Genomic DNA, 23,984 nt, shown 5'->3' on the forward strand with positions numbered 1-23,984 from the left:
TGTTCCACCTTTTAATATTTATCCGATGCTTATTATAGTATAAATTAATTTTGCAAATGCAACACTAATCCCCTTGTTGAGGGAATTCATTGATGTATAATCATTACAAAATATTTGGTATGAAATTTCTAGGTTTTCATTTTAACAAAGAAAAATATAGCCAGCCGGTGTTCCAATAAGTAGGGTATCTCAAATATTTTAATATGCTTTATTTATTCATAATATTGTGAGTGTGTCCAAATTTTAGGTTTAGCATTTCTTAAAGACTTTTTGAGGTTGTAAATATCTCAACATAAACAAAGAAGATAAAATATGATATTCATTAGGGTTTTCCACTTTAAAAAACTTAATTCAATAACTAAATTCAATCATATATGTTTTCCATTGAGGCATAAATATATCAAACGAAATTTAAACAGCATTGTATTTAAATTGTAATTGTTAATCATGTGTAGAATAGTGATTGTTACACGTGATCACTCAAACCAACCAAGACTGGTCGCAAACCCGATAAATGTCAAGACCTCCATATTCTTCTTCATCGTTTTAAAGATATCAAAAACAAATAGTATTAATTTAATTTTTAAGGTTCAAATATTGAAAATCGTGTTATTGTTAGGTTTTAAAAAAACTTTTTGTTTGACATCTTAACATAGATGAAGAAGAATATGGAAATCTTGGCATTTACAGGGCTTACGACCGTCATAGGCTAGTTTAAGTGATCACTTTACGCGTGTAACACTTACTAATTCAACTAACCCAACTAATTCAACTAACCCATAACCACACTACTCAAAAACTTGGAAGTTCTGTATTGTTCAAATTCGAAACGTATTGCTTGAATTGACTAGAATTTCATTAGAGACATCGATGGTGAAACGAAAGAAACTTTTTATTGAGGAGAAACTTTTTCATTTATATGTGAGGTCTGAATACTGGATTATAATCACACACATTGAGATGTCAAAATAATATGAAAAACAACTCCTTATTGGAGATAATTCAGATTTGTAAATAAGTATTTGGACACACTCAAAATGTTGTAAAATCTAATTCGTTCATGGATAATAATAACATTTTTGGATAATTTACATAGAGCAATTTTCGTAAAATATTACCTAAAGGGTGGTTGGATAATATAATACATGTACTCGTACACGTACATAGATACACACATGTTATATTGTAATAAGTAAACGTACAATCGAAGTTCTAATTAAACGGGATTATTCAAATACTTCAGCCTTATCCTAATACGAAGACTATTGTAATGTCACTAAATGTAATTAAGATGAAATAGATTTTGAAATTGGGTCCTACGTAAACATAAATATATCATTAATTTATTTGTGCAGTCACTTTGTGGTAAAATCTATCCATTTTCAATATTTTTTTTATTTTAGTTCTGTGTTCAGATATATTTTCGTACTCTTCTTCCTAAAACCCTTATCCGCACCAGGTGGTGCAAAGAGCACTGCACGCATATTAACGTAGTGTTATCTTGATAGTAAACACACAAAGAAAAGGTGATAAGCCATTTGCTTCAGGTATTAATTAGTCCAGGGCAATATTGAATAAAAATAACAGTGAAAAAATCACTTTTATTTATTTAACTCGCAGGGGGGCTCCAGGAATCGAACCCGGGACCTCCAGTCCAGTAGCCGAGCGTGTTGACCATTAATCAGAGGTGTACATATATATATACATATATATTTACACAAATATATAATGCGTTAAATCAAGATCTTACTAGATATAGGCATAGTAAATATCAAATATCATATTTGACACAGAGCTTTTATGGAGACGATAAAATTTTTCGTGCTAAGCAAGCTTTACTTCTGCTAGGTCGATTTTCAAACAGACTTGCCTAACAACGATACTTAACAATGAAAAATGGACCATTCCTTCATAGAACGTTCATAAATTCTTAACAACCTTCAAGTAATGATTCACCCTTTTACGAAAATTATCAAGTACTTTACGCCTCTACTCCAGCAACTTAACCCTTAAGTCTTAAGCCGAGTTCAAAATGCTTCGAGTAAATTTTACTAAGGTAACCTTAGCATTAAGATGCTGAAAGATACTGAAGTTGGCTTCTTTATTATGAAAGTTTTGTTCGTAATCGTCGGATGGATTGCGATGTATTTATATCACGCCTAACTTTAATTAAAAAACAAACTACATTAAAAATCGTTTTATTTATTATTTAGTCATTTGACTAACATTAAAAGATAAATTACTCTTCTCTTTGAATATTATCTGCAGAATATTCTTGTCGAAACTTGGTATTAATTACGAAATATTCATGTCGAATTTATCACTCGGTATTTCAATATTAATATCATTTCAATATGATACTATGATATGCAGTAATGAAACATGTATGCATATTTGAAATACAAAACCAGCTCCATAAACATTCTTGCTCTAATTCACAGATTTTTCCTCTGATACTTTTAAATACCTCGGTTTTTTTTACAATAGTTTTTCATACAATATTTATAAGTGTATTTAAAAATTATTTTAATAATATAACCGGTCAAATTAAAAGGTGCATAAAATTGACAATCATATATTCTGGCGTTTTCCATTACGTGAAATAGTCCGGTTCGGATCTGGCATACATCTTAATAAAAGGGTCTGCCAAATAAACCCTTTTCAATCCAACCATAGATAGCTCTAGTGATTTCACACGTACAGAATCATGATATTAATGATAAATGTAGGAGGAAAAATTGAGTAGTGTAGTTATCAATCATGGGTAGAAGGGTAAAGGTTGCACGTGTGTAATGAGATCACTTTATCAGCCTATGACAGTTCATAATCCTTGTATATGCCCAGACTATCAAATTCTTCTTTATCTATGTTAAGATGTTAAAAATATTACAATCAATGGTTAAACCCAGCCCCAATCATAAAATTTCCGCTTGTAAAATGAGAATGCAGAGGGGAATAGAGTGTTACGCTTTAATGGCCATATATGTTACATATTAAGGAAGCCGAATGCAGACATTCAAAGTCAAGTACTTTCTCACTAAGTAGGCAAGACGGTCAAGGGCGCGACCGCTATATTTTTCACGGGTTTCAGCTATTTTCATATTTGGCCAAACTCCAAAATCAATACCTTCGGAGCCTTTCATTCAGGGTCTCTTTTACAACCCCGGAGAGCAGTTGGCGTGTGCCTTAGCAGTTAGTTACTATTTACTCAAGAAAGTGTCAACGACGGTAGTGGCAAGAGTTTAAAGACAAAAAAAAATAATTTCGCTTGATACTTATTTTCTTTAATATGCATAGTAACACTGAGTTAGTCAAAACGATTGCGAGCTTTAATGTAGATTGCGATTTAATTTGATAGTACAAATGATAATAGGGTAAACCACCCATTTATTGACACCTTAAGGAGTTCCTATACTTTGTTACTAAATAAGATTAAAAAAGATGCTTACTTTTAACTACATCATTACTAAAATGAATTGCTTTCATTGTTTATTTCTACAAATGACAGTTTATAATATATATATATATATATATATATATATATATATATATATATATATATATATATATATATATATATATATATATATATATATATATATATATATATATTTTTATGTATTTTATGTGTTTTTATAGAAATCTGTAGATAGATGTAATGAATAAAACACTTGCTCATGTATTTTATATTTGAATATTTTATATGGAAATAATATAAAGTTTTAGTAATATGAAAAGTATGAAAAGGGACAATAGTGTTATTATATGTTTAAAACGTAATTCTGCCTGAAATAAGTACATAATTGTATTAATTTTTTGGGGTAAAATGTTATAATTTTATCAAAACTGTGTACGTTTTAATAAATGGTTGGGTGTTAAGATTAGGGTGCGTTACCCAATTACATAATTTTTTTTTTACAAAAATGTTAGTAATATTAGTATATAACCACTCACCGAGATTTTTATGTGTACCAGTTTCGAGACGCACTTGTCTCTTCGACAAGACAATCACTACTACAGCATTAAAACAATACTACACGTCACCATCATAACACGATTCACACACTTAAAACTACACAAAATGTTTATCACATGCGATTTTGGTCAACCCGAGGACCAACATGCACTAGGGGATGCAGAACAAACACGCATCAATAGCCGAGGTCTGACATGCACTAGATAATGTAACTTTGCAATCATTTAACAAATGAAACATTACAAAATTAGGCGAAAAAATTCATACCCATCTTTGGGTACACCTAAATTTAATATTTCGAAAAAAATCCTACAAAAGCTCAAAATTAACCCCATTTTTCCTACCGATGATCCCAGTTCGTATTTTAATTCATTATGTTCCTATAAGTGAATTAACTTCACTTAACTTCTAACTCTCATCTGCACCCGATGGTGCATATGGAAATGCATTACATAAACGCAGTGTTGATCGTCAACACATGAAGTAAAGGTGATCAGCCCTCCGCTTCAGGTACCAATCCAGAGTTATATTGCATAAATATTACAGTGAAGAAATTTCTTACATTTATTTGACCCCCTCCCTGGGAATCGAGCCCAGGACCACCAATACAGTAGCAGAGCGTGTTGACCATCACAGGCTTTATCTTAGATGAGGAGATCATTTTTTTTACGATTTTCTTTCACTGCTATTTTTCTAAGGACACAAATTGAAGTTGGAATATTTAGAAAATAAATGTGTGCTATTTTGATAAAATGCTGTTAAATAAGTCAATCAAATATTTTTTTAAATCGCATAATTATTTGAATGAATAGCTATATGTACAATATGTCAGTAAAAATGTTCAAAATCATTATTTTTCTTAAATATTAATGATATATAATCTGAGATTTATATTCATTATAGTTTACATTTTGTAACAATAGTTTCAATACCCATAAAAAGATTTTATTTTGTAATACAGTTTATTTTATATTAAACTACTCAAACAATGTTAAAATATTTACCTATACTCTAATTACAAGAGCTCTTAATCGTTATAATAATTAATAATATCCGTGTTTAATCAGTTTATATTGTACAGTAAATCCCCATATAACGCTGAGACAGGTTCTGCGATATAGGAGGGGACGTTAAAGGAAAGTTAATGTTTTAAAATTATATTTAATTTTTAAATGATTCATTAATATATTGTAAGATGTAAAAATACATATTAAAACTTCCTATTATTTTTTGACATCTCAACATAGATGATGAAGAATATCTAAGTCATAGGCTGGTTTAATTGATCCCTTTACGCATGTGTAATATTCACCAATTAAACCCATGATTGACAACCACACTTCTTAAATTCTTGGAAGTTTTATATAAATGATTCAATTCGAAACACTGTACGAGGATCACAAGAATTTTCACAAGAGACGTCTGTTGGTGAAAAAGCTTTTTTATTGAGCAGAAACTCTTGTTTAATCTAGATTTTTGAACAAGTACTTGGACACACTCAAAATGTTTTTTAAAATTCCCTAAGATAAAGGGTTACCTATGTCAACGTTGTAGGGGGGTTTACCGTACTCGTTATGCCATGTTCAAATGGAGAATATCCCACAGGGTGATACTAACATACATGAGGTAGGAATTAGATAAGTACTGGCACATATTCGCATTGTTATATAATATGCAGGGCTTATAACGCCCAGTTAAACACACGTTTTGATGGGTTGTTGGAGTATACCAAATTCTGCAATATGTACTTTGCGAATAAACTTGCATATTGGCTTATCAAACCAATTTCAAATTGTTGGCGGAAATTCTGTTGAGTCATAATAATTAATTTTTATTTTATTAGTATTACATATATTTATTTGTCCACCTCCGTAGTGTAATTAGCACGCTCGGCTAGCGCTCTGGAGGTCCCGGGTTCGATTCCTAGTCCCCCCCCGTTTATGGGATGGTGCTTCCTTTACGGTCAATGAAATAAGTTTTTTCAACACAAAACATGTTTGTTGCTATAACTGAATATAACTTTGAGTCAAAATATCAAAACAACCATTGAATTACTTTAGAGGATTAAACATTTTGAACAAACGGATATTTGCGTTTTATAATGTCAAATAACTCTTGAATGTTATTCAACTCTTCAATGTAATACGAAAATCAAACCAGTAGAATGATTACAAATTGACATGTTTACGAAATTTCTGGGGAATCACGGGTTCGATTCCCAGGGGGGAGGGGCTAAAAAATATATTAGTGATTTTTTCTCTCTAATATTTAATCAATATTACCCTGGACTAGTACCTGAAGCGGAGGGCTAATCACCTTTCCTTGATGTGTTATCAGTGATATGATATGATGCAGTGCCCTATGTACCATTGGGGTGTAAATAATGGTTAAATATAAAACCTTTACCGCACCCCAATGGTGCATAGGGCACTGCTTCATATAAACGCAGTGTTATCTCGATCGATTGCTCATGAAGGAAAGGTGATCAGCCCTCCACTTCACGTACCAGTCCAGTGTAATATTGAATAAATATTAGAGTGAAAAAATCACTTATATTTATTAAACCCCCCTGGGAATCGAACCCGGGACCTCCAGAACGGTAGGCGAGCATGCTGACCATTACACTACGGAGGCGGACAAATAATGACAAATAATGGTTAGAAGAAGACAAATATTTATGGTTGTCATATAATAACTGAAGAAACATGTCGAAAATGCAAGACCTTACAAAATACACGAAAGACTAAACGGTAGTCAAATTGATAAAAAAAAACTATTTTTATTTTCCAAAAAGTTAATGTAAGACTTGGTGGATATCCCACCACAACCAATTTAAAAATTACGAAAACGATTCCGAACTATCTGGCCTGTCGAATGATCGAATTTAAATGCCATTGGTTTAAGAACATTTTTATATAGTGTATACAATTCCACGTCTTCGATCGGCGAACATTGTATATCTAAAGTCCGTGGTATTAATTCTTTTAACATGCCAAAAATAATTACACAACAGACATTCATCCATTTGTACTAAATATATAGACTACGGGTGGTATAATAATAGATTGTTCGACGCGTTTTACTCGTAGCGATGTGAAATTTCCTTTTTTTTAGGAATCCTATTATTATTTAAACTTGATTGTTAACTACCTGATGTTTTGTAGGGTAATCTATGAATTTGTATTTCATATACAAACACAAACACACACTCTCTCTCTCTCTCTCTCTCTCTCTCTCTCACACACACACACACACACACACACACACACACACACACACACAAGCACACAGACACATATGTTCAATGTATTTGTAATATAACTCACTCCTTGTCGTTTGTCGTTCACTTTGCGTAATACCATTTTAAAAAACACAACTTGGTGACTACCGGTTTCGGAATAATCACTCCATGATCTGGTCAAATGTATAATAAAGTGAAATTGTTAGTTGAGTTTATTTTTGAAAAAAAGTCAGACCGTAACAATTTCACTTTAGTGAAATTGTTACGGATTGTTACGGACTTTTTCTTATTTAAGGCGTATTGAGATTATTTGAGCATGTGAATCAAAGGAGTGAAAAAAGAAAAGTAAAACATTTTTTTGAGTCGAACGTGGTTGGTAAAAGAAGCAGAGGAAGACCAAAGTAAATTTAGCGTGATCAACTTTTTCAAATACTTAAAAGAAGTCAAGTCAGAGGTTGGAATAATCAGCGGGTATGTATGAATATATGCGTGCATGTGGAAAAGGCGAGGATTGTTTGCAATGACAATCCTCGCCTGTGTGGCGTTCTATTCTCTCTGTCTACCCCTGCGGAAAAAAACGTGGTGGTTAAAGTTCGTTTGTTTTATGAAAAATATATATTAGAGTAGAATTATAATATCTATGTTGTCTTACTGTACTCGTACTGTAAGTTTTTGTGAGTTGGACTAGCTACTGTTTTATTCTTTTTTTGACATCTCGACAAAGATGAAGATGAATATGGAAGTCTTGGCATTAATGGGGCTTACGGCCGTCATATGCTGGTTTAAGTGATCACTTTACACACGTATAGTATTTACCAATTCTACCCACGATTGACAACCACACTACTTAACTCTCGGAAGATTTATATATATGATCCAATTTCGAAAAATCGTACAAGAATCACTAGAATATTTCACGAGAGACATCCATTGGTGTGATGAAGAAGCTTTTTATTGAGTAGAAACTCTTATATTTGCATGTGAGGTCCGAATCCTGAATCAGCATTTTTCTTCATCATGTCAAAAAAATACTATGAAAAATAACATCTATAATTGGAGATAATCCAGATTCATGAATAAGTATTGAGACACACTTAAAATATTATATATAATTAACTAACTAACTAGCCATCACACCGCTTCCCCGCAGAAGTAGGCAGAGAGTCCGTCCTCAGAAACTCCGTCTTTGTAAACATTCTTTGCCTATTCCAAGTTCATGCATTTCCTCATACATACTCAGTATAATATAATATATAATTATAAGCTTTTATTAAAAAAAAAGTAAGTAAAAAAATGTAAAATAAAAATACATATGTTTGTCTATAACAAATCTGTAAAAAAATGTGATCTCATATTAAAAATATTAAAAAAAAAAAATTGTTTATTTATTCGGAAATTGTACAGCTTACATATAAAAAAATGATATAGTAAACAATAGTTACATTAACAATAATAAACATTACATTACGTTAACAAAAAAAAGTTAGGTTAAAAAAAAAGCCAATTAAACAATTCCACAAAATTTGTTTGGGAAATTCGGGAAATTGGTAAGAAAATGTTGAAATATCCCATTCTTGATAAAAACTTAGTGTGTTATTTAACCGTGCTTATGAATGGATTGTCTGAATTACTGAACTATGATAAACACGAGATAAACTCGTTTACTTTTCGAGAGAAGAAAATATACTTCTTTAATAAAATCCCTGACTCTCACTGGGGTAAGATGATAATGGAAGTAGTAAAATCGTGCGAAAATCAATGTAAACAATTTCAGCACTTCGGACGTTTTCGTTTATTTTGTAATAATGTCTGCTCATTTCGCCGAAAGTCTTGTTGATATTATGAATAAATATTATGTCAGGAAAATTATTTCATGAAAACAAGTTTAAATATGGTACTTAAATTATATTCTCATTATATTATATTTGAATACAATAAATAAAAAAAAAATGGTAAAAACAAGGTTATTGAATATTTGAGATATAACAGTATTGGTATATTTAAATCAATGTATTGTTGACATAAAACATTTTGAGTTTGTCCAAATACTTGTTCATAGATCTGGATTATCTCCAATTCTAGGAGTTATTTTACATATTATTTTATGACATCTCGTCAAAGATGAAGAAGAATATGGAAGTCTGAGCATTTACGGGGCTGACGCCGTCATAGGCTGATCACTTAAACTAGCCTATGACGGTCGTCAGCCACATAAATGCCCAGACTTCCATATTTTTCTTTGTCTTTGACGAGATGTCAAAAAAATAACTATTTTAACTGGACGTAATCCAGATTTGCAAACAAGTATTTGGACGGACTCAAAATGTTATAAGAATAATACAAATTGATTTTTAAGAATAATATTATTCTTTTTATTTGTTGAGATATCAATATATTAAAATTTAGACAAATATCTGTGTTAAATTTTCGTTTAAATGACCAATTATATACGATTACTGTCTAAATATTGGGAATCTCGTTATAGTATCCGAGATTAGAGATTCTGGAGTAACATTACAGGATAGCTTTATATCCGTGACTCACATCGATGAAATTACAAACGTAGCTATTTAAATTTAAGCGTTCTTCTTTAAGAATTTCTTAAACTTTTTGTAAAATTGTTGCATGGAAAAATGTACAAAAGATATGAGGTAAAGCATAAAATTCATCTGGACTTATTACAACAGTCGGCAAGCAATTTAACCATTTGATTATATATAATAAAATAACAACCGTATAGTTTTTTCGACATAAATTTTATTTGACCAACGACCGGGTTTCGTCGTAACCGACATCAACACCCGATGTAAAATGTAATTTATTATTTGATGCTTAGAAATGTAATTTTTTTATTATTATTTAAAAATACCAATCATTTCATTTATTTATTTGGCAGATACATTGTAGTAATATCCAACCGTGTGAAATTTAAATTTCACTTAGAAATAATATTTTCCCTTAAAATCAAATCAATCTATAAGGTATATGAAAATGATGTATTTTCATACGCCGTTTGCATTTTTTAAAAAATATTGAAAACATCCCAGAAGAAGTAAAAATGTCATAATTTCTCCGCCTTTTTCTAATATGATGTGTTATGTAACTGTAATAATTAATATAAGAGTCCCAAAGTTATACTATACTATATATTATACTCATTTTTCTCAACGCTAAGAGGAAATGACAATTGATCAATCGATTTTTCCTGTACTTTATATTTAACACGTACCCTCTTACGTCAGAAAAAAAAATCACAAAGAGAATCACGGGGAGCCACCCTTCCCCCAAACGTACATGACGCGATAATTACATAATTCCAAGCATCAATGTATCCTCGGTACGCAAAGGATGTTCACACGTCTTGATTTTAATTAATAATCGTGAATTAATTAATTTTCGCCTAAGCAAACTATATATATAGGTACATATATATATATATATATATATATATATATATATATATATATATATATATATACATCAATATATATATATATATATATATATATATATATATATATATATATATATATATATATATATATATATATATATATATATATATATATATAAATATAAATATATATTTATATATATATATATATATATATATATATATATATATATTTATATATATATATATATATATATATATATATATATATATATATATATATAAATATATATATATATATATATATTATATATATATATATATATATATATAAACGTAAATTCTGTCCCTCGCCATCGATTCTTCTTAAACCTTAATTTGGGTTTCTCCTTTGTATTCTTTTGGATATAACGTATTGAAGCTACATAATATAAACGATTGTAAAGAAAAACGACCCACACGTATTATTTTTTTGTATGGATCGAATCCTCGAACTGATTTAGTTTTTGTGGGAACCAACTAAAATATTTTCAATGAATGTGTAAAAGTTTTCACAATTTCTTAACGAAATATATAGGTTCTTTTTTTATATTTCACTTGGGAATTTATAAAAGTCTGATATATCAAAAAACAAAGGCTTTTTAAATTTGTCAAAAGTTTGAACACATTTTTGACCAAAGGAAAATAATGAGGTAATTTAATACCTAGTTGTGTAACATTTCCTATCTTTTTTTTTCGTGAAGGAGATTTTTTAATACGCTAACTCATATAAATACATTTGTATAAATATAACGTTGATTTTTGCTTTAAAAGGTATGAATAATGGTTAGCTTTATACCATTATTTATACTAATAATTTACAAAGTAAACTTATTGTGAAATCATATTAATGTGTGTTTCTCTTTTTTTCAGATAACAGGAGGGCAGAATATAAAGAATTTCACTTGCTCGATCTACCAACCATGGATTAATTTTGAGGATTGCAATAAAATATCAAATCAAAAATATATATTCACGTTTAAACAAAAAAAATATTAATGTTTCTCATGAAACACAAATGGTCAAAGTTTGACAAAAATTTCTTAAACAGTTAGTTGCCAAAAAGATATACAATACATACTTAAATATTATAAAAATCACTTAAAATTATATACTTATTATTATACTTTATTACACTTATTAAAAAAAATTATAAAAAATTATTATACTTATTAAAAATTATTCTTAAAGTAATTTGAAGAAATTATTAGCGGTTAAACATGCATAATAAATTATGTCTGTTGCGTGTTGCCATATAACTATTACTTAAAACATAAGCCACTTCTTACGACAGTTCTTAAAATAAATATTCGACACGTGCAAATATTGTTATTGAAACGTTGGTAAATTACGTGTAATAATTTTAGAAAAAGTTAATATTATTTTTTTTTTGACATAATGTTCAAAAAGTTAATTTGTACTAACGTTGAATATAAAGCCAAAATATAAATATTGGAAGTACTCTTTCTTAAGAAATGAAATAAATAAATCATCTTTTCTGAAATCACTTAGAAAAAACACTTTGTGTCCAAATGCTCATGTTTATGTGTGTGTGAAAAAAATGCATATTTTCGAAAAGGCGACAGCATTTTATTATTCGATAAGCAAACTGAAAGCGGTTTCAAAATGAGCTTTACTATCTTAAAAGTTTACCTTAAAAGTCTTTAAAAATGCTTCGTGCAGGACATCTCTCATGATAAGAGACTTCACACTGTCGAGGCGACGAGAAAATAAGTACAATTTTCTGACGGGTTCAAATTATTCGCGTTTAATCGTATAAAATATTATTACGGAAAATTCAGCAGAGATTCAATGCAAGATATTAATGATATTTAGTTGAATACTGGAGGAATCCTGGGATATAAATTTAAATTGCCTCGTAATCTAATTTCCCTAGTTCTAAGATTGCTTGAGGCTTTTTACCCGCAAGAGTATATGAAAAATAAAGATATATATCCGTAATATTGTTTAAAAAATCTCGTTATAGAGTGATGAAAACAAATAAGCCATTTCTTTTGCTCTTCTTTTTAATATTTTTCTTTCGTGGTGATATCGAACTGTCAAATATCATTCCGTTAGAAACATATCTCATATTGATGTCGACTTCTAAGACCAGTGGTTCCCAAACTCTTTTTTTTTTTGTCCATGAACCCCTTTTTATAGACAAAACAAAAATACGTCATCCGGGTGAACAACTACATAAATTCATAATTGAACAATTACAAATTTAACTCTGATGTCTTAAAGGGTTAAATGATGACGTTAAAATAACATTAAAATAAAACGTATTGTTGGAGAAGTATTTTCTGCCGCGAATTTCAAAAATAAAATCAACAGTGCAGAATAACGGATTATTACCGTTGACGAAGTTCGTATGAAAAATAGCTACTTATTTATTAAAACTTATATGTTAATAAAAAAGTGTCGAATTTTTTAAAAACTATTAAACCTTTTGCGGACCCGCTGACGTTATTCAAAAACCCCCGAATAAATTTTAATTTTCCACGGACCTCCTGAATAATCCCGGTGACACCCGGTGATCCGTAAGGGCCATTTTGGGAACCACTGATAAAGACAATAAAATGTTATGAATTGCAACCAAACGAATGAAAAATGTTCTCAAAACAATATTTGCACTGAAAAAAAAACAAATACAGGGTGGCACAATATTAGTCACCCTATCGGAAGATGTTATGATTTTAACATATGGCGTCGTACGTCAACAATACATATTTGACATTTGTGAACTAGACAGCTGCAGTATACAAACAGATTTAGAATGGTACAAAATTAATCATCAATTTTTTTTTTTTTTTTTTTTTAATAAAACATTTTTCTAAATCATTTGTATCACACAAAATCATTTATTAAATATATGTGATTTTAGGTGATGAAAATCTTTATTTGGGCGTTTAAAACTTTTCCTGTTGAGCGAAAGAGATGAAATTCGTCAAGTGTCAAATATTTGTGCCCTTTTGTCAATATGTTTGTACACTGCAGCTTTCTAGGTCACAAATGTCAAATATGATTGACATTTGCGAAAATTATAGCGTCAACCGCAAAGGTGATTAATTTTGCGCAGCCCTGTACTTTAAAATTCCCATTGATATATTTTCTTGAATAACAATTGTTATTTTATGTTTTAAATGTTAAATAAATCTAACACTGATTTTTGAGTCTGCTAAGTTGTATTTTTTTGTTGAAAAAACACTTAAAAATCAATTTTGTGACAAATGTTTCGCCTTGTTATGGCATTTTTAAAAGACATTCGTTTGAAAATGCCATAACTAACAATTGTCACGAAATTGATTTTTATTTGTTTTTTCAACAATAAAATACAACTTTGTGGACTGAAAAAAATAATTGTTTGATTTTACATTTAATACTTAAATTCAATTGGAGATCTACAAACCTATAAATAGTAATTTATAATTGATTTTTTTTACTATCCTATTAGATCTTTAGATTGTGGGCCGTTATGGCCGAGCCCTAAGGGGGTGAGGAATTTAGGGTAGAAGTGATAGTGATTAGTACTCTGATATTAAAAGCGCTTAAACTTAAGATGTCGGACCCGACCAACATCACCAGGTCGTTCAGTTCGGAGAGCACCAACCGCCGTCGCGATTGGAAGTCGAGGCTGAGCCTGCGAGGGAGTCGTCGTCAGGATACGGTAAGTAACTCTCTCAATTTTATTTCATTATCACTGTGACATCTGAGACATTACTATAATAATAATATTGATTTTGGATAATTTATGTATCGCCATTTTCGCAAACTGGGACGCTTAGCTGTCAATTGAATTGGGGAAAAGATGATAGGGGAAATGATCTTGCGAAGTATTTGTGTCGGGCTGTGGTCCCGTGGTTTGGAATAGAAAATGGAATAGTTTGGGTTGGAAATAGAAGTTTTTTTTGTAAAAATAAAATTACAAATACTTAATAATTTAATAAAAATACGAATGTGTTTTTAGTTTTTTCTTAAAGATCATCTTACTCTCACTGTTTCTAACCATTGGTGGAAGAGCATTTTACGTCAACGGTCCCGCAAAAGCACGCAACAACAGCAAACTCGATAAATTTAGTGTACCAGCGCGCTGGTTGCGAGCTGGTACGATCACTTTGCCCATCAGACTTGTTGTAGCCGATCGAAGCGTGAGACGTCTATCAACCAATTCATCTGGAATGCATAGCTTTTTAAGATACTCTATCTATCATTAGAATCTTAACTGTCCATCAAATCTCATCCCTTAGTTTTTCCCTCTATCTCCTTTCCTAAACTCTCATTTTCCTTTGCATTCCTTATTATCATCAATTTTATATAAATAAAATATATATTATCAGTCAAGGGGGCGATGTTTGAAAGTAATGGAAAAATGGAAAGCAAAGGTAAAGAATTTTGAAACAACATATTATATAATAAATTATTATTAGAATTAAGGTTTTTTTGGTTTTTAAAATTTTCTAAATAATTCATAATTTGGCCTTTATGTGGTACAAGGTGTTATAATTTTAATTTATGAGAGTAGAGTGAGTGATTTGTATCTATTATGTGATTCGTAAATTCCGAAAAATAATTACTAACAAGACCGCTACGATGTTCTTTAATTCTAATCCTAAAATTTCTCGCGGTTTGGTCTTTATATTTTTTCATAAATACCACTTTTTTGTAATATATCTATTTTCGATTTTGAGGTATCGAGGATTTAATGTAAATTATTATTTGTATTATATGCAGGTTGGATATGGGAGGGTATTTTTAATTCAATCATTGTTAGAAGCTGAATATATGCATTTTTTAGTTAAATCATTTTATATTTTATTTTTTAACATTTTATCCCCGTTATTTTTTGCTATTAGTTTAATTGTGTCCAATTGTCTATCAGTCCCAATAAAAATAATAAAAATGTCATCAGCGCACTTAAACCATCTAAAAATACATGATTTTATAAAAGGATGACTAGAATTAAGTAATGTATTTGTTTAAACATGAAACTCGCTTCAGTAGCTTTAATTTTTAGTAGCGAATATTTCACTTGCATAAACTAAGAAATTATTCACAAGGATTTGTAATTAACTCTTATTTTGTATTTTCTACCCTTTAATATTAAATTTGATACATGTCTAGAGTCGTTAACAACCTCAACAGAAAATTTGGATTATGTTTTATAGTATGTGTATCAATTAACCTATTTTCATTACGAATTTTGCTACCTAAAGTCATAAAATTTAATAAGCCATAACGGTAATAATAGAGGACAAATACCTTAATTAGGAGAAATGCGGGATCTCCAATAAATTTTTTTTTTTGTTATTGTTGGAATAAAAAATACTGGGCGAATATGGTTGGTAACAGAATCAGAGGTAGAGCGAGGAAAACTTGGTATGGTAGTTTTTTGAATACTAAAAAAGTAATAAGGTCAGGAGTCAGAATAATTAGTGCGTCTGTTTGAGATGCATGAATGTGGAAGAGGCGAAGGTTGTTTGCAAATACAGATTGGTGTGGAGTTCTTTTCTCTCTGCCTACCCCTGTAAGGAAGCGGCGTGATGGTAAGCTAGTTTATGAGATGTACTCTGGTATCATGGATGATTTAAATAACGTTTCAAATTAAATGTAAAACTGATCGAGGTCGTTTGAATCAAAATTTTTTTTCTTCCTAATTTGTCTCTTAGGATTTAACCTCTAGTCAAGAAAACGGAAATTTTAATATGTTTCAGGTTCAATTGCTCAGACGCTCAATAAATAAAATCATTATATACGAAATTAGAGTTCCGCAGCAAATGAATTCTTTTCAAAATATTTGAAAAAAAACCGTTTATTGGGACAGAATATTTGAACAACATATTGAGTGTGTCTAAATACTTGTTCACAAATCTAAATGTCTCCGATTAGGAGTTATTTTTATTATTATTATTTGACATCTCAAGATTTGGCGAGATGTCAAAAATTTTCATGCATAGAATTTTCACACATGAATGACATGAAATTAAAAGTAACTTAAAACTTAAAGTAAATCCACCCACGACTTGGTAAAGAATATAAAGCTTATAATGTTGAAGCCTAAGTAGGGCTATAATATAGGCGGTGATGTATAAGCCGTAACTAGATTTCTTGGACATGGACGTTTGGCATATAATTCAGAAAGTATTTTTTTTGACATCTCAACTATGATGGAGAAGAATATGGAAGTCGGTGCATTTACGGGGTTTAATTTTACCTATGATTGACAAGCAAACTATTAAAATTTCATCAGAAAAAAGAATCAATAGAATTTTCAGTAAACTATATCTATTGGTGAGATGAAAAAGCTTTTTTTTTAAATATATTTTTCGTAAATGCCCAGACTTCTTCATATATGTTGAGATGTCATAAAATTATATGAATAATAACTCCTATAATTGGATATAATCCAGATTTGTGAAATAGTATTTGTACACACTCAAAATGTTGTATGTCAATAATACATTGGTTTAAATATACCAATACTGTTTATATCTCAAATATTCAATAACCTAGTATATTTTCTAGTGTGACTTCCATATTATTTATTCATCTTTGATGTGATGTCAAAAAATAATATGAAAAATAACTCATATAATTGGAGGTAATCCAGATTTGTGAACAAGTATTTGGACACACTCAAAATGTTGTTAGTAAATATGATAGTGTGCCACATATGCCAGAATGCTCTCGCTCAGAATACCATTATAGTGTTATCGAAAATAAATGGTTTTGTCTAACCAGAATTACCTGGTTATGAAAGTACACCCCAGAAATCCATTTTTGTAAATCCTATGTTTGAGACATGAAATTTATAGGCAAATTATCAATTGCATTTTAGGATGAAAAATTTCAAAATTGAACCCTATTTTCTCGTTAATTAGAAAATTTTTAGTATAAATTATTCGTGTCACACTTCAGCTTTCATAAACTCATAATTTCTTTCTTAGAGTATGAATGAATGGAAATTGATGAATAATATAAATATTTAATTTAATAAAGAGAGACATTTTTCAATTAAATTCTAAAAAAAACATTTCCGTATCCTGAAATTACAAAATCGTCAACAAATGCCGAAAAATCCACTCTCTCTCTGGAATCTTAAAATTTACACTTTACACGCATATTTTTAAAAAAATTTTATACAATGTAATTATTTATTTTACTTTATTTAGGAATTGACTTTATAATATTTTTAGATGTGGATATAAAATAGTAATTGATATTATTTAACAAAATCTGCATTCTCTCCAATTACAGGAGTTATTTTCATATTATTTTTTGACATCTCATCAAAGATGAAGAAGAATATGGTCTGGGCATTTACGGGGCAAAATGCCTAGACTTCCATATTCTTCTTCATCTTTGATGTGATGTCAAAAAATAATGTGAAAATAACTCCTGTAATTGAAGAGAATCCAGATTTTGTGAACAAGTATTTGGACACACTCAAAATGTTGTAAATAAATTGTCTGGTCAAATTATAAGCTTAAATAATAAAAATGAAAATGGTATTTTCTGGCGTTTCTCATGTGTGTGATTATAATCCAGGATTCGGACCTCACATACTAATACAAGAGTTTCTGCTTAATAAAAAGCTTCCTTACATCTCACCAATAGATGTCTCTTGTGAAGTTCTAGTGATTCACGAACAAGGTTTCTAAATTGGTTCATGTATAAAGAACTTCCAAGAATTTGAGTAGTGTGGTTGTCAATAATGGGTAGAATTGGTGAACACGTGTGTAAAGTGATCACTTAAACCAGCCGATGACGGTCGTCAGCCCCGTAAATGCCCAGACTTCCATATTCTTCTTCATCTTTGATGAGATGTCAAAAAATAATATGACATTATTTAACATCTTAAAGTAGATTATATTTTTAGACCAAACATGTTGAACCCCGTGTCACTAACAAAGGTCATATTTCACGAAATTCGGCTCTGAAAGAAAAGATAACACAGATTCATCTTTCTTTGCTTTTTTTCTTTTGCACAAAAAGAGCGGGTTTGTTATTTCATCATTATTTTTTTGGTTTGTCTCGTATTTTAATATGTAAACGTTCACGTGTGGGATAAACTTAGACTTGGGTATTATTTGGCGGGGATTGTGATGAATATGATATCACAGGCGCTGTGGCTTAGTTGAAAAGACGGTCCACTGCGAAACTTGTGTCTAAGTCTGGGTGTTTTTGTAATTTTTTTCAAACCGCTTTGTTTTAATATTTTTTTTTAAATAAAACGTTATGCATATTTATAAAAGAAAATGATAATAATACTTGAAAATTTCAATAAAGTTTTAAAAATAATACAAAACTAGTTGTACCCTGTAAAAATAATTTAAAATTTAAAATAAAATATGGTGAATGAAAAACTGTACTTATTTTAGAAAATATCAAAGAATATTATATTTCGGCTGATAATTCACATAAAATATTTTATACTAGCTGTACCTAGCCTGATTGAATGGAAAATTAAAAAAAAGAGAAAGCATACATATATTTTTTAAATTATATGCAGCATGAAAATTACAAAAAAAAATGCAATCAAAAACGATACAAATGCTCATCAAAATTAAAAAGTTTTGACTTTACAAATGAAATTTCACAAATGGCAGTAGAGAATTCTTAAAAGCAACTATGGTGCATACGACATGACATAAATTCTGAACAATTTAGTTACAAATCAATGTTGAACCCATCCCCTGTAAGGGTCAACAACCTCTCTCTAGATATATTTAAATCTAGTTCAAGTCATGACAAAGTGATATCAGAAATCCTATTCTGCAGTAGTACTAAGGTTTACTCGTATTTTATTACCTACTGCAGCCCACAATGTCACTGACTTTTCCACCACCTTACCGAGAATAAACCGAGGTAATATTTCCATGTTTCAACATTATTTTCAAGCGGAAGTAAACGTAGCACGTACACTTTAGTACATATTTATTTTTCTATAAAATCGTTATTTATAGTAAAATGCGAATAAATATTAAAATAAACAATAAAATATTTGAAAGTGGTCATATCAGGAGTCGGAATAATCGGCGTGTATGTCTTGGAAGATGTATGAGAGACAGATGTAAGACAGATTGATGTGGCGTTCTATTCTCACTGCCTACCTCCGCGGAGAAGTGGCGTTATGGTTAGTTAGTTAGTTAGTTTATAAAATAGCAAGTAATGTTTTTTTTCCATATTCATAATCATAATTCAATTTTTCCACATTTATTTCATTTGATTAGTGACCGAGTTTCGGCGTTATACAATATGTGAGTAAATGAATTCGGTAATTTAAAATCAGCACTTTTTTAATACTACTTAATGAGTTTCATTTAATTACGTAAGACTAGTTTTGAAAAGTACAAATGTTTTCTTCAACAGGTGATTAGAAACGAGCAAAAAATCACTCTTCTATTACTTGAATAATTTTTTGGTCGTTAGTTCTTGTGATCGCCTGCCGATGGAAACATCTGTGGTTTTCGAAACAAATCGTGTGAAATAAAATTCAATTTGTGTAATACAAGTGTTAAGATACGATAACCAGTTTTTCTTTAGATTCTTAACATGTATTGTTTATTCAAGAAAAATAATAATTTTAAATGCCGAAAGTTTCCTTTGCCTTCTTTTGAGAGTTAATGTTATTTTATATTAGTAAAAAGTCAAAGCTTACATAATACATGGAGAAGAACAAATGTATATTTTATCAAAAGCATGATTGTTTGGTCCACGAAACAAAATTATTCATGAAAGGCAAAATGTCGGTATGAAGTATATTTGTTGAAAAGAAAACCAAATTTTGTTCACATTTCGTTTAACGTCGTCATAAAATCGTACCTTCTTACAACCTAATAGTACCTACCCATAAAATTGTACCGACATCTCTGTAGAACTGTACTTTTTAATGTATTAAATAATTCAATTAAACGAGTGCTCAGCTTTTATTTCAATCAATGCTAATTTTATTTCAGCACCGGGTTATGGTCCGGTGGTTAGTGTCATCGACTCTTGAGTCAGTTTCTCGGTTCGAACCCACTCTACCACTATTTCTAATAATGAGCCGCTTAGGCTCACAGAAAAAGTATGAAATTGAAGTTTTTTATAAATAATAAAAACGCAAATATTTCTCTTGTATTTTAAATAAAAAAATGCTAAGTGAGTACATTTTCAGTTTCTAATATTGATTTAGAGAGCGATTAATTTTGGTGTGTATTGTTCGATATTATAATTGAAGTCGGCACACTTGCATGATTGCGCTTCAAACTAAAAACAATAATACTCTTTATAATTCCAGCCCTCGATAAAAAAATGGTTATTACTATTTCATACTCATGAATTTTTTTTTATGGAATGTGAAGAAAAAAATGTTGAAGAAAAAAATTGCAACTCGTATTATGTTACTCCTTTATCTAGTATCTCTATTTTTATAGACACCATTATTTTATCTCAAAACTACCTTTTCCTTGTAATTATTGGTTTCAGGCTGTCTAGAATTCTTTTCTCGTAAGTACCACTTCTACAGATCTTGTAATCGATAAGACATACTTAAATTACTAGCTCTTAGCAACTAAAAATCTATGTCCGCCGAAAGTTTTTATAAGTTTTTTTTTTAATCGAATGAAAATTCAATTATTTTCAATATAAAGATGTTAAATCACTTACTTCTTCATTCATAGTACAAAAAAGACTCCTGCAAAGATAGTCAAAATGACAAATTGCGTAGTAGAAGGAAGAAAAAATCAGTTTACGTGGGACCTTATAAAACAAATTGTTTTTTTTTTAAGTACTAGCTTAAACTGTTATATCTACGATATTTTTTTTATATTAATTTTGATTCAACACATTAAAATAAAAGATTTTCTCATGAACTTCACAATGGTCGCCCATTGTTCAAACCATGCAAATTGCTTTCGAGTAATCAGTTCTCACTATCGTCATAAAGCTAATTTAGTTAATGTTTGTAATTATTTTATAAATATTTAATTGCCCCTTTCAAAGATCAGTACAATTTTCAATCGAATGAATTTATTATTGACAGGTTGTTGGTGTTAATATTTTATTTTACAGTTTAAACCTAATCAAATATTCTAATTCATTTCGAGAAAAAGCTTTACGAAATCTGACGGATTCAATATGCAAATTCACCTGACAATAACAAAAACTGAATATTTACGGCACACTCAATATTTAACAAAATTTTCAAAAATATCTTAATCTCAATACATTTTTTTCTTAGCCCATGCTTTTTATGTTTATTAAAATCTGTACAATCATGAAAATTTTCAATATGTATTTTGAAAATTACGTAATAAGATGTCATGAGAAGGCCGAATAAAGTTATTAAAAAAAGGATCTTAAAATCGAGGGAAGGATTTTCATTGTATGTATTATATATCCACACGTTTTGAAACAACTTAAAGATTGCTCGTTACAAATGTAATAGACAGATATTTTGTTATACTTGCACCTAAATTTTTGTTATTATATTCACTCCCAAAATCATGAAAACTCCATGAGCTCGAAAATGTTTATTCGAAAATATTTACATACGTAGATCCGCCTCCATTGTGTAATGGTCAGCACGCACGGCTACTTACTTTTTTTATAGTGAGCCTGAACGTCTTACTATTGAAAATAGGTATGAAACAATGGTAGAGTCCTTTCGATCCTAAAACTCAAGCCTACACTACAACACAACATAAACTTCATTATTAGATTAAAACCAATATTTTTAGCTTTTCCACTTTATTTTTATTTGACCAGCGACTGGGTTTCGTCGTTACCGACATCATCACCAGTCTGATGATGTCGGTAACGACGAAACCCGGTCGCTGGTAAAATAAAAATAAAGTTAAAAAGCTAAAAATATTGGTTTTAATCTAATAATATATTAAAAATGCAATTCCATCACGAAGTGTCAGTGGATAATATAAATCTAATAAACTTCATTATTTCGATCTTGTGATTAATTAATTGGAACGATTTGATTTGAAATAATTCTGGCAAATAACTTGAATGCTGCAAATAATCGCTTCTAGAGACCGTTTTCATATGTTTTAAACATATTCAAGTTCTTAAACTTGACATTTTATACCAAATATTTGACATCGGTGAAAACGCATGTTTTGTGATATTGGTATTTTTAATGCATATAAATTATATGCATAATATTTTGAGTGTTTCCAAATCAGGGTTGATTCGATATAATAAGAGGATAAAAAGAAAATCTTGACGATTTTATTTAAAAAAATTAAGAATTATAGAAGAGTCTAGACTTTTTTTGTATACACATATACGAGTATGCTATGAATCACATTTGTATTTTGAAACGTAAAGTATACTATTAAGAAAATGAATAAAAAATACGTGAGAATTAAAATCGAAAATCTTAACGTTTCTCTCTCTCTCTCTCTCTATAAAGTTTGTATTCAAAGTGACTTGCTGTTTTATTTTCTGCAAGAATTTATGGAAAACTCACATAAAACAGGTCATTTATTTATATTTATATAAAAATAAAAACCTTCATTTTTTCAATTATAAGAATTAAAGATTTTCATTAAATATATTCTCAAATCTCTCACAATAGAACAGAGAACAAATATGTCTAATGTAATATCCCCTTTTCTAATTTCTGCATATCGGTTTTTTTACAATGAAAAATCTAAATCTTAATATATTTTATTTATTGTTTCGGCATTGACTTTGTGGTAAGACATGTTACAATGCTTAAAGAAAACACTTGTTTTTTACCACTTGAGTTTCATTAAAGACTACATGTTTCAGAAGTTAAACTTCCATCATTCAGGTCTGTATAATAACAGTTATTATACATACAGACCTGAATGATGGAAGTTTAACTTCTGAAACATGTAGTTTTTAATAAAATTCAAGTGGTAAAAAACAAGTGTTTTCTTTAATCTTAATACATTATTAATTTTGAGAAATACTGACTTATTAACTTACTATCACGCTGCTTCCGGTAGGGGTGGGTAGAGGGATTACAGCACGACAACAATCTGTCTTTGCAAACAACAAACAAAAAAATACGGTTATGAAAAATGAATAAAAAGTTTAAAGAAGATTCCGCTGGAAGTTAAATTTTAAAATGGCTTTTATGGCAAATTGCTTGTTTTATTTATTCATAATTATTAAGATGGCAATGTTTCTTTAAAAAATATCAAAGAAACCTAACGGAATATTTCGTTATGAAAATTTATGATCTTTTTCAGTCGAGGATAAGTTTACCGTGTATTTTTAAAGATGTTCTTTGATATACCAATATATAACAAAAAAAAGTTGCTTTACCAAGAAGAGGCTTTTGGTTTTCACAAGAGGGTTTATTTTTA

General features: G+C 29.7%; 1 protein-coding gene across 1 annotated transcript in view; it reads left to right on the top strand.

The window, feature by feature from the left end:
* LOC148302780 (uncharacterized) overlaps nucleotides 1-23,984 on the top strand; it is a gene marked incomplete at its 3' end in the record, with an annotated part of 144,353 nt that overhangs the window by 89,403 nt on the left and 30,966 nt on the right. The window contains exon 2 of the mRNA XM_088271028.1: nucleotides 14,108-14,320. Within this exon, the coding sequence (XP_088127154.1) occupies nucleotides 14,213-14,320 (108 nt within the window). The remainder of the gene's footprint in view (nucleotides 1-14,107; nucleotides 14,321-23,984) is intronic.

This window comes from Brachycentrus maculatus, unplaced genomic scaffold (assembly GCF_059751285.1).
Source record: "Brachycentrus maculatus isolate JH-2025_06_01 unplaced genomic scaffold, ASM5975128v1 h1tg000412l, whole genome shotgun sequence".
NCBI lineage: Eukaryota > Metazoa > Arthropoda > Insecta > Trichoptera > Brachycentridae > Brachycentrus > Brachycentrus maculatus.